General features: G+C 33.9%; 1 protein-coding gene across 3 annotated transcripts in view; it reads right to left on the bottom strand.

The window, feature by feature from the left end:
* Positions 1-12288, bottom strand: part of LOC149805828 (2-(3-amino-3-carboxypropyl)histidine synthase subunit 2-like) — a 32478-nt gene that overhangs the window by 7896 nt on the left and 12294 nt on the right. For all 3 annotated transcript variants that reach the window (XM_089950542.1, XM_089950543.1, XM_089950544.1), the window contains exons 3-4: positions 6975-7090; positions 4555-4775 (exon numbers count right to left, since the gene is read on the bottom strand). In XM_089950542.1, the coding sequence (XP_089806668.1) occupies positions 4555-4775; positions 6975-7090 (337 nt within the window). The remainder of the gene's footprint in view (positions 1-4554; positions 4776-6974; positions 7091-12288) is intronic.

Here is a 12288-nt window from a genome sequence, read left to right as displayed (position 1 = left end):
GTTTGCATGCATTTCAAAGAACTTTTGCACACTTCCAATCTTACATGCTGGGAGAGTTTCCAAAACATTTTTCTAAATGAATTTTTTAAGGATTTTTTTGATGACATGATTTTTTACTGGGAAAAAAATGAATAACATGGGAGTGCGAGAGGTGTAGTTGAATTCAGGGAGTCTCACACAAAAAATGGGAGGGTAGGCATATCTGCTTACCCTATAAGCATTGTGCTGGAAAAATTCTTCGAATAAATAATAGACCATACTGAACCAAATCAGCTGTTACATGTAGTTACAAATGGAAGACATTACAAAATTATCAACTAGGAATACATTACAAAAATTATCAACTGGGTAGACTGTTACATGTAGTAACAATGAGGAGACACTACAAAATTATCTACTGGGTAGACTTTTAACTATTATTTAATAGTAGCAGTTGATTAATTCTATATGATTGTCAGATGATACTGTATGCCTCACAGTCTAGGAATATGGGAAGGAAACTGTTTCAAGTCCAGATTGAAATCATAGATGTCTTAGAATACAGTTATCTCCAACTATTACAAATATCAGTAATCAACGCTGACCTCCACTTACACATACAAATCAAAAGAATATTTTTCAATTGTTAAAAAATACCAAGGCCCAAGATCAAAAACATACTCGATGACTGTCTAACAGTCAGGGCAAACATAGCTGGACAAATATTTGGGGATAAAAAGATACTTTCTAGACAAGTTTATTCCAATGTTGTTGGTTGTAAATGTTATGACAATGTTCTATATTTCTTTGTATCTTCCTCCATGTCTGATGGTTGTAAATGTTATAACAACTGTTCTATATTTCTTTGTATCTTCCTCCATGCCTGATGGTTGTCAATGTTATAACAACTGTTCTATATTTCTTTGTATATTCCTCCATGTCTGATGGTGCATCTATATGGATGCTATATGTCAAAGTTAAGAAAAATATGTTAAGCTGCATTTTGCAATAAATGTTTTTCTTTAACTTTTAGTAATGGTGTGCATATTTGTTGGTGGATTGGCATTTCTTGTATTAAACTTAAACTCAAAGCCATTCAAGCAAAGAGGCTTTCCGTCAAATGTTATCAAATTCTGTTTTATAAAGCTGTTAAAAGGTTTCTTATTTCTAGTAACAGTGGGCATATTTGATGATAGCCACATCTAATGATGTATCAGCATCAAATATGAAAAATTTGAAGTTTCTTAAGGCAGGATGTTTCATAACATTTAGAAGCTGCTTTTTAAAGACTGTTCTATTTTTAGTATCAGCAGCTATATTTAGGTGCAGATTGAAAAAATTTCTAAGACATTTATGTTGAGATGTTTTCTGTTTTCTGTCAAATTTGGTTAAATTCTGCTTATTCTGCTGAATAAGTTTTTTTCAAAATTTTATTTTGGTAATTGTGGCTGAATGTGAAATCATAACTTTATGCAAATTGGTATTGCAGTTATTAATTTTCTATTTGTACTGGCAGTTAAATCTGAGGGAGGATTGGCACCATTTTTTTTTACAAATCTGAATGCACTTCATGCATAAAATTCTACCAAATTCGATCAAATTCTGTTCAGCAGATTTTAAGAAGGTGTGTCAAGTTGTATTATTTTAGCTTCAGGTACAGCAATGAGCAATTATATTTTGTCACAGATAGGCATAATTTGAATACATTTTGTTTTCTGTCAAATTTGGTCATATTCTGTTCAAAGGTTTTCTGTTTTTAGTAACAGTGACGATATTCATCTCTCATACACCATAAACTCTTTCAGCACCAGGGTTAAGTTAATCAACACATCTGCTTAAAATTTTTTAACTAAATAAAAAAATACCTTTTTATTTACTTTATAATACACCAATGCATGAAAATAAAATTCAATAAACTATTATGTTCAGGTCCATATAAACAATGAGTTGTTTCTCTTCCTACCTATTGCATCCACCATGCTTTACAAATTCTGAAAAGGGGCCCCGAGTGGCCGAGTGGTCTAAAGCACTCTCCGTTACAGATCACTGCCATCTCACCTCTGTCTGCGTGGGTTCGAGTCTCGGATTCGGCTAATGTGGGTATGTGAGAAAGCTTGCCAGTAGCTTTTCGTGGGTCCGTGGTTCTTTCCAAGGTTTTCCAGAGTTCTTCCTCCACCATTAATACTGGCCGCCATGTATGGCCTCTCGTGTGCTGAAAAATGGCATTAAACCCTACAACAACAACAACAAATTCTAAAAAATGTGTCATTATACTTGTTTGCAAAACACATATACCATCTAATGATGACAATTTTCAAAATAACTAAATGATAATGAAGTCTGACTGAATCATATACATGTGTTTATAAACAAGTCAACCAAACTTACTTGCCTTTGTCAAACAGTGAGAGCATATTGATTTGGTCCAGCCCATACACAAGTCTGTACTTGTGTAAGTCCATTCGTATCAAGAAGACTTTCTGAGCCACTATACAACACATACAAATGAATTTTTGCAATCATTTTAGCATGGATATGTAGATTTTCAGACCATTACAGCAACCTTTTACATTTTACACACTATAAAACCGTCTGGAATTGGACACTATAAAAAAATTAATATAAATAAAACATTGTATGCAAGATTAAGCCTAACCACATAATAATATCAATGCTGATTGAAAGAAGAGCATTTGTTTTATAGATGGCATGGACGTCGGAAGACTACATGAAAAGAAATGAATAATGATTCTGATTTCAGAACCGGAATAACTTGTATAAGTAGTATTCCCATTATTATCTCATATTCCGATCATGTTTCTTGTGAATTCATTGAAAAGTTGAATATTATCGACAGAACCAACTAGGTTATAAAAGTGCAACTTAAATTGATCAAGGTAATAAAAATATACACACAGATTCTTTTTAGTACCATCATTTTTTTTCCCACACCATTTTAATAAAAACAAAAAAGCAAAATCAAACTGCTTGCAAATTTTTGGGGATCACCATCCCTCATGCACCTCTTCTATACTTCACTACTCTCATCCAAATATTGTTACATTACGATCGGCACTAAATAACGCAAGAAAAGGCGACAAGAAATGGAACGAAAGGATACAATTTCCAATACAAACAGAAATCAAAATTTAAACAACACTTTTTTTTAAAGGGAAAGTTTGTTTTGATACTGTGAAGAAGACTCGTATGGCAACAGACATAATGGCAAGCCAAGAACATAGTTTGTTTACAGCTTTTCTGTTCATCAGGGATGAGAATAAATCTGCACATGTGTTAGATGGTTACAAAATATTTTTTATGTAAAAAACAATACATGTTATTGATTGTGCTGGCACCTTTTACGGACTTCAAAGATGCAGAAATGTGGCAAAATTTGAGGTTTCAGATGAACACATGCTTATTAATGCAGAAAATTAAAGGTTCACTTCACAATGTTTTATTATATAATATGGACATTAAATAATTGTAATAGTAAATATTCTCACACAATATCTAATTTATCTCTGATCTTGAGGTCAATATTTGCCCTTATTCAACCTTGTCCTATGATCAAAATGTTAAGCAACTGTAGGCAAAAAAGTTTTTTTTAAAAGGTTTTTCTATTTTTAGTAATGGTGGCCATATTTGATCATGAATAGATATCAAGCAGACAAATCTTGCTGGTCTTGATGCCAGACTGCTCCAAGTAAAATTGTGTCAAAATATGTCAAGTTTTATTTAACAAGTTGTATATACAAACATATGACACACAATAATTGACACAAGACAGACAACACATGATGGAACATACTCTAAGTTCACTTGGCCTTGCAGCCAGGTTAGCTTTAAAAATATCTTGCTGTTACAAACCATTCTTATTTAAGATTCATCATAGTGTAGGACCAGTCTACTTCTTAAAAAAATTAAATTTAACTAAATTTATGTTGTACCCTCTGTACTGAAAAAAGTCAAGGTCCAAAATGTCTAACACATAAATCACTTGGAAAATTTCTTTAGATTGGCACAAAAACCTAATCAGGTCATGTACATGTGTATGTAAAATGGTCCTGGCAAAGCATTTTCTGAGTAATTGTAAAAACAAGGTTTTAAAAGGAAGAAATCAGTCAAACAAAAGAATTGAAAAAATATGACAAAATTCCTTCAGTTATGTCAAAATCTAAACTGGTCATGTACAAGTGTATAAAAATAACTATGAAATTACATTTGCCTGGGTCAAGTGTTTAGGGGTAATTGTGTTAAAATACAGGTTGTACATATTCATACAGCTTAACAGGCATATATATGCAAAGCAACAAAACAACATAGTTCTTCTGCTATTGCATACAAATGAATGTAAAGCTAACTTTATAGGTGACCTCCACCAGTTTTGAAATGTGTGGAATCGGTTTAGACATTCTGAAACATTAAGAATATTTGGAAGAAAGTGGATCTAATTTATCCTGGACAATTTAAATAAATAGAAAAATTATATCTGCATTGAAAAATATTGTTTCATCAATACAGCAAAATAATTTGTCACATGACAATGTACTTCACAATAATACTTGATCTTACCTATTGCATAATGATACACTGTTTCATACATAAGAATCAGTTTTGTAGCAGGGTCTGGGAGAAGCTTGCTGATCTGTTCAGCACAATCTTCAACATCAAGAGGCTCTTGGCCAAATATATACAGCACTGGCAGCCTTCTTGTGGGACTGAGGCAGCTGTGTCCGAAGTGGATGATACTATCTGCACCATAATGCTGTGCTGCCACCTCATCCACACAACAGCTGAAAGGGCAAAACCTCATTACACTAATTCAGATTATGTGATGTGTATTAAACTGTGACCTAATGCTTATGGATGTTATTAACCCATTATCCCCACATGCTTTTTTTTTTACATCACAAGTTAGTAGCTGCTTCCAAGCTCTATGGTGTCATCATATTTCAGGACATATCAAAGGAAGTGGTATTACAGAAAAGGGAAAAGATGTACTTCTACACTGATACCAAGTAATGTTGACTTTCTGTTTGCATTGAAAAATACAGCCAAGAAAAACAAAATTTGTAAGACCAGATATTCTTAGGCTAAAACTAATCAGCTCCAAACCAGAGTTTGTGACCAGATTTTATACTTCCTGCCATTAGATCCAAAACAGTCCAGTCCAAACTGCACACAAAGAGACCACTTTTTATCCATTTGCTCATGCTCAGACAAAACAGTAAATTGAAAATGTCTTTTATACATCTAAGCATCTGGCAAAATGAAAATTTGTCTGAACTGATGTGTCAAGAAATAATCAGAACCCAATAAATGTGTTTCATATCCCCATTTTGGGCAATAATGAAAAAAATCTTTTAGTGAAACGAGTAAAAAACGGATATGGCCATATGAACTTTTGCAAAAAGTAGGGGGAGTTTGAGATTTGTAAAAAAAAGTGCCAAGAAATGAAAATCATTGGTTCATTAAACTAAAAAAGATAGAAGAAGAATTTCACCAAGCTGCTCATGTGCATGCCAAATAACCAGTAACGTTTTGTTATACATTTATGCATCCGGATAAAAAGAAAAAGGTCTCCAAAACAAAAGTGGTTGGATGCAATCAGAAGAATAAAAATATGAAAAAGAAACATTTTCCTACTCCCATGTAATACTAAAATGCAAATAATCTCCTGCAGAAAATGAGCTCTGTCACAGACAAACTTCTTGTCCAGGAGTTACAGAATAAGAGTATCTCACACCTGGATCTATTTTTCGAAATGAACATTTAGAGGGGAAGTCCCATTACCTCGCAACTGAAAATGGGGGTATTTTTTCCATTGCAGGATAGATTAACACAAGAAATTGATGTAGGGCTTGGAAAAATGATGTATGATTTTCACATATTTGTAATGTTTTAATAGTGTGAATCAGACAATTGCATGTCCTTGAATAGAACCTCCTTAATCTCATTTTAGTAGGACCTAAAATTAATAACACCTTTGACAAAAATGCTACTCACTGCAAACAACTTGTAATAAATGTTAAAATGAGTTTAAAAATTCCAGATGTAAGAAATAATCATGTAAGGTTCCTTATATTTTTTGTATATAGTCGCTTATAAGTTGAGTCCAGGATTGTAATACTGAATTATCTTCAACTCTATACATAATACCATGGTCGTAATATTTAATTATCTTCAACTCTATACATAATACCATGATATTAATATTTAATTATCTTCAACTCTATACATAATACCATGGTATTAATATTTAATTATCTTCAACTCTATACATAATACCATGGTATTAATATTTAATTATCTTCAACTCTATACATTATGCCAGGATTGTAATATTTAATTATCTTCAACTCTATACATTATGCCAGGATTGTAATATTTAATTATCTTCAACTCTATACATAATGCCAGGATTGTAATATTTAATTATCTTCAAATCTATACATAATGCCAGGATTGTAATATTTAATTATCTTCAAATCTATACATTATGCCAGTAATAATATTTATTATCTTTAATTCTATACATAATACCATGGCTGTAATATTCAATTATCTTCAACTCTATACATACTGGCATGGTTTTAACATTTAATTATCTTTACAAACAAACTTGCAATTACCATCTACACTCCTTATATGTTTGATCCAACTGCAGACCCAGATTTATTCTGCATAATTCATTGGTAGATCTGGGTCTATGCAGTTTGTTATGACTAATCAGTAGAACAACTCAGGCCCTCATCTACTGGTATATAATGTGATGCCAGATCAGGGTCTGTGTTGTTTATTTTTGGATAGTGAGTATATACAGTATTCTTAGATATCATAAAAAGCAGATATTCTCTCCATTCTGGCCACAGATGTCAGGATTATTTTCCCTTTCATCTGCAAATGTCTACTCAAATTTACAGACCTCCCCCCCAAAAAAAAAGATTATTACATAAATGTCATTTTAAACTGCTAATAACTGAAGCCTGTACTTTCCATAAGAAGTATCTCCAAGAATAAAAACTTTTATGCTGTCCAATCTCATCTGCAACTGTGTTACCATGGCAACTGCAATATGAAGCATCTCATCAGGAAATTGCAAGGCTACCTGGTCAGAAGAAAAAAAACAAATGTCTGAAATACCATACCCATGCTCATTACAGTCAATGAATTCATATTTAAATCTTACAGCAAATGAATTGAAATTCATATTTAAATGTCGTTGTTGTTGTTGTTGTTGTTGTGGGGTTTAACGCCATTTTTCAGCACGATAGGCTATACATGGCGGCCAGTATTAATGGTGGAGGAAGAACCCGGAAAACCCCGGAAAGAACCATCGACCCACGAGAAGCTACTGGCAAGCTTTCTCACATGCCCACATTGGCTGAATCTTAGACTCGAACCGCCGCAGATAGAGGTGAGATGGCAGTGATCCGTAACGAAGAGCGCTTTAGACCACTCGGCCACTCGGGGCCCCATATTTAAATGTCACAATGGCCATCTGAGCAACAACAGCCAATGAATTTACATTCCTCCTTTTACAATGACAATCAAATCTGGAAAAAGATAATCACTTATTTGAGACATAGACAAATACCTCATACACCCCTGGCATTATGGACTGCCTCCAATTACAAACAAACATACTTGACTGCTTTGGTGAAACCTTTGGAGAAGGTTTCTAATTATGATATTATTGGGATTGTGCAGTTTTTGCCAAAGATAAAAAATAATACAAACCATGGAATTCAGTATGTACATCGCAGACTACTCCTTTTGAAGAAGGCATGGTTAATCGTAAGTGGGATTTACATGACTTTGGCGCTACAGTGGCAGTTAGTGACATGCACCAGTGTTTCCCTTTACCCTCATTTGCACTTCACAGACCCCCAAATTTTTAATTTGACCCCCAGTTTTGATACCAAAGTTTGATTTTTACTCAGACTGACCCCCAGTTTTGACACTAAGGAGATTTTTGACTCTCAGTCTTGCACCCCTAGGGGATACACTGATGCACTTTAGTCTGGTTTATGTTCTGTAGCATCCTATGCTACCTGCATGACTTGTAGCAGGGATCGTCCTGGGCTTCGCCAATGTCGCAAATTGCGATTTTTTTTCCTTATTGGCGACAAAAATATCCCATTTGGCGATTTTTTTGGCGACAGACTTTTTGGTTATTTAATTTGTACATACAATCATGGATTTGGACGGGATAAATTAAAAGGGAGAATGAAAGGAAGCCACAAACTTGACAAAGCAATGCATTGGAATCAATCTGTTACACAAACGATCCTTTGTTCGTATTGACAACCCCATCTTTACGGTGCATTGTTACATCATAATCTGCTTATCCTGACATCTGGGCTGAGTACTGTATGCTGTGATACAGTCAATCTTGCTACCGAACTATACCTACAACTGACCGACTTCTGAAGACACGAATAGAACAGATACAATTAACTGAATGGCTAATCCTTCTGTTTTTTGTTTTTTTTTTACATATACCAATACAATAGTTTTGCTGAACCTTCACAGAAAACTGATAACCTTTGAAGTACCGACTACTGTGTATAAATACAAAGCAAATGGAAAAAATCTGTCGCCAGTACAGCATTTTACTCATTGATCTTTTCCTTTTGCCATCAGTCCGTGTTACCGCTGCAGAGACTTAAACTCCACAACAAGAAATAGCCAAAAAAAACAAACAAAACAGCCTTGCATAATTAATAATAATTATTTTTTTCTCAAAATACAGGAGTGAAAGAATCCCTAAATTGGGTGTGAATTTATGCTTATATATACGGTCCAATATTGCCAGGTGTTGACTCATGTAAGTTTCATTCTTGGGAATGGAGATCCTATTTTGCTTGTCGAGAAAATTTATAGAGCATTCAGTGATCATTCTTGGGATTTTAGGAAGCAATTCACTACAAGCTTTGTGAAGCTAGCCATGGGGTGGGGTGGGGGGAGGGCTGCTGAGAGACTACTGGTGTCACCTGTCAGCACTGTAGACTGTGAACGTGGATTCAGTAAGATGAACCTCATAAAAACGGACATCAGAAATAAACTCTGCATCTCATCTCTCGAGAATTAATGAGAATCAGCAGAATCAGCATGTACAGATGTGAAAAATTAGACTTTGAAACAAGTGGGCAGCCCTAAAATCGTGACGGATATTCATGTAACACTTTGTAACATTTTGTTAATGCTTGTTGTAATTAGAGTATTAACTAACCCATCTTTTGTAATTTTCATTGCTTGTTAAATTAATAGACTAAATTAACACTTGAAAAAATGTACACTTCTTGTTCTGGCGCCATTTTTTGAAAATTGGCGACAAAATATTGAGGTTGGCGATTTTTTTGGCAACAGCTTTTTAAAAGCCAGGACCATCCCTGCTTGTAGGTTTTAGAAAACTGGTAGCCAGAATTTAAAATTTTTTTGTTTAAAACAAACCCTCCTAAGCAGTCATGTTTGCAAAGAATTAAACAAAAAGCCCAGTGTGTCTAGCTCTGTTCTTATGATGCATCCTTCACAGCAGTGGTGTTTAGTACAAACTGTGCTTTACCTGCAGACATCTTGTTTTTGAAATGGCATTAGCTCCTTGACAAGTTGATAATTGTTATTCTAATTATTATAGAATAATCAACAATAAACTCATCAAGTTTTCTTTGAGTTTGTCCTTAACGCATTTTGTCAACAACTTCTGTCTCATCCAGAGTCAACCAAGTACCAAACAGTGCAGCAGTCTTAGAAGTTTCTTACCCAGAAGTCAACTAATTTACGCATCTATCTATGGGGAAACAACAGACCATAACTGCCTGTTCAATCAACTGTCATATTGCTGGAATCGTCAGAAGTCAAGAAGGTACTTCTTTTGAAAACCTCAAAATACTTAGGAGTCATAATTACTAGTTATCAGACACTGATCCTTCAAATTCAAGAATTAAGCACTAAAGCAAATTGTACTTTAAGACCTATTAAGAACTGGTCATCTTGCCCACAAAATGCAAAAGAATCAGCATCCAGGTTTGTTGCAACCAATAAGACCATTACAACAGGAAGAATGACCACAAAACTGAATAAGATGTCTTGAAAACAATTAAGAAAAGGTAAACTGGAAAATATATTAATAGTTTTCTAAAAATGTTTAACTGCTATAATTTAATCAAACCAAAAAGAACCAGTAGAACAACATGAATATATTTTACTGATACCATATGTACAGATTAATAGCTACAAATTAAGCTTTACCCCCCAGAACAACCAGTCTGGAATTTGTTGCCACAAATATTTATCACAACTGCTGAATACTCCGAAAACCAAATTGCAAACTTTTCAAAATTAGTACAAACATATATTTATAAAATAAATTTGTGTTGTAGTGGCTGATACTGCTGTGATCATCAAATTAATCAAGATAATATCAGTACTCCCCACCCCCAATCTCCCTACATCAGTTCCTAATCACTCATATACACAACCACCTGTAATGTTTAAGTTACACACCCATACTGCTGTGAACTACTTATTGGAACAGAACCATTTAAGTTGATGGGGTTGTGGGATTTGCTATTGTAAAATCAAACAAAATAATCATTTTTCATCTGCAGCAGTGCAAAGTCTTAGTTATAAATAATACTTTCAATTAATATTGGATTTGTTAAATATTTATTTTCCCTTTCATAGAGTAAATAACTAAAATGTTTTTATGGAGATAACTCATTACCCATGAAATAGAACAATTTACTCCCAACAATTTTTCACATCTTTCAAATCTAAAGTACATTTTGAGGTCACTACTTTTGACCTCCCATATGAATTCTCAGTTCAATTATTTTTGCAAGCCTAAGAACAAGTTTCTTTTCATAAACTAACACTGTCTCATTTATGTATCTTCTGTCAAACAGAAAGCAGGCCATTTGGTAATGTCCAGCAAATATGAATGTTTCTGAAATAATTTTCCTAATTTAGTGTGACCATATTAGCAAGAAATAAAGTACTTGGATTCAAACAGAATCTAGCAGAAAATGTGTAGAAATTACGCTTCTTTGTGTACATTTTCCATGGAATTACTATAATGAATTCAGTCAGATCAACTAGTGACTAGTAAATATGCAAACTCTATTTACACTTAAGTTGCTAATTTTCATATGAATTTATATGTATGTACCAATGAATGGTTTCTCTGCCCCAGCAGAATAATCATATTAAATATGTAATAATTGTTTCAAGTAATTCTTGTTTATTGTGCAACAAGGTGATAACTGATTGTGTCAATAAAGTCCATAGTTTTGCACACACACACACACACACACACACAATCTGTATTGCTAAGAAGATAAACATGCAATATTTTCTTCAGGTAACTGACTTGTCTGCCTATAGCATGATAAGGTACATAGTATGATGGTGTTTTGGGGACCCTGTTCATCAAGATATAGCAGGCTTTCAATGTATATGTATTCCTGATAGGTACAGTGTTTGATATGGTCACTAGGGTGCAGAACACCAGACAACCAGATCTTTATATGGTTAGTGACGTGGAGACAACCAGATTTTCGTATCATCAGTTGGATAGAAAAAGACAACCAGTTTGGTTTTAGTTTGGTTTGGTGTTTAAGTATATGGGAACAAAAGTAGGTTATTTAGTCCCAAGGCAATGGATCCTTTTCACAGTCTTCAATCAGAGCATCCTTGGCACTGTCTACTAGAGCTAGAGCTCACAAAGAACTAGGTTATTAGTGTGAAACTAGTGTCGGACAGCAGTGCAAAGAAAAGAACTTGGTGAAACATTACATACTGCTCTTTAATATTTGAGTGTATTAAACTTCAACTGATCACTCATAAAGTCAACTGGATCAAATTGAGACTTCTTTTTTCTTTTTAGATTTTTAATAAATGTATTTCTTGAAAATCTTGTACTATATATTATCAGGCCCCTCATAAATTATTGAATCAGGGTGAGATTTCATTTGAATTAAGGCTATGCACCAAATACTTTTACTTATTAATATGAATATGACTAATTTGTATGACAGTCAGTCAAGGAGGAGAGTGCACCCTGACCCTGATCCATACAAAATATCACAAAGATGGTGATCTCTCTCTATTACACATTTTCTAAAGGCAATCACTTTTCCTTTCAGAGAAAATACTTCTGGACCCTTTATTTATTATACACTAATTGACGTATATTCTTCCTTCAAGAATAGAAAATTTGTTTTCGTGCAGCAAACACCATTGATTTTTCTTTTATCATATTCCCTCCCTAGTATTAAGGTGAACGTCTAATGAAAGTTACAC

The sequence above is a fragment of the Sinohyriopsis cumingii genome, chromosome 2 (assembly GCF_028554795.1).
Source record: "Sinohyriopsis cumingii isolate HCF-2022 chromosome 2, ASM2855479v2, whole genome shotgun sequence".
Classification (NCBI taxonomy): Eukaryota; Metazoa; Mollusca; class Bivalvia; order Unionida; family Unionidae; genus Sinohyriopsis; species Sinohyriopsis cumingii.
Note: the sequence above shows the minus strand (reverse complement) of the source record. Positions and strands in the feature narration are given on the sequence as shown.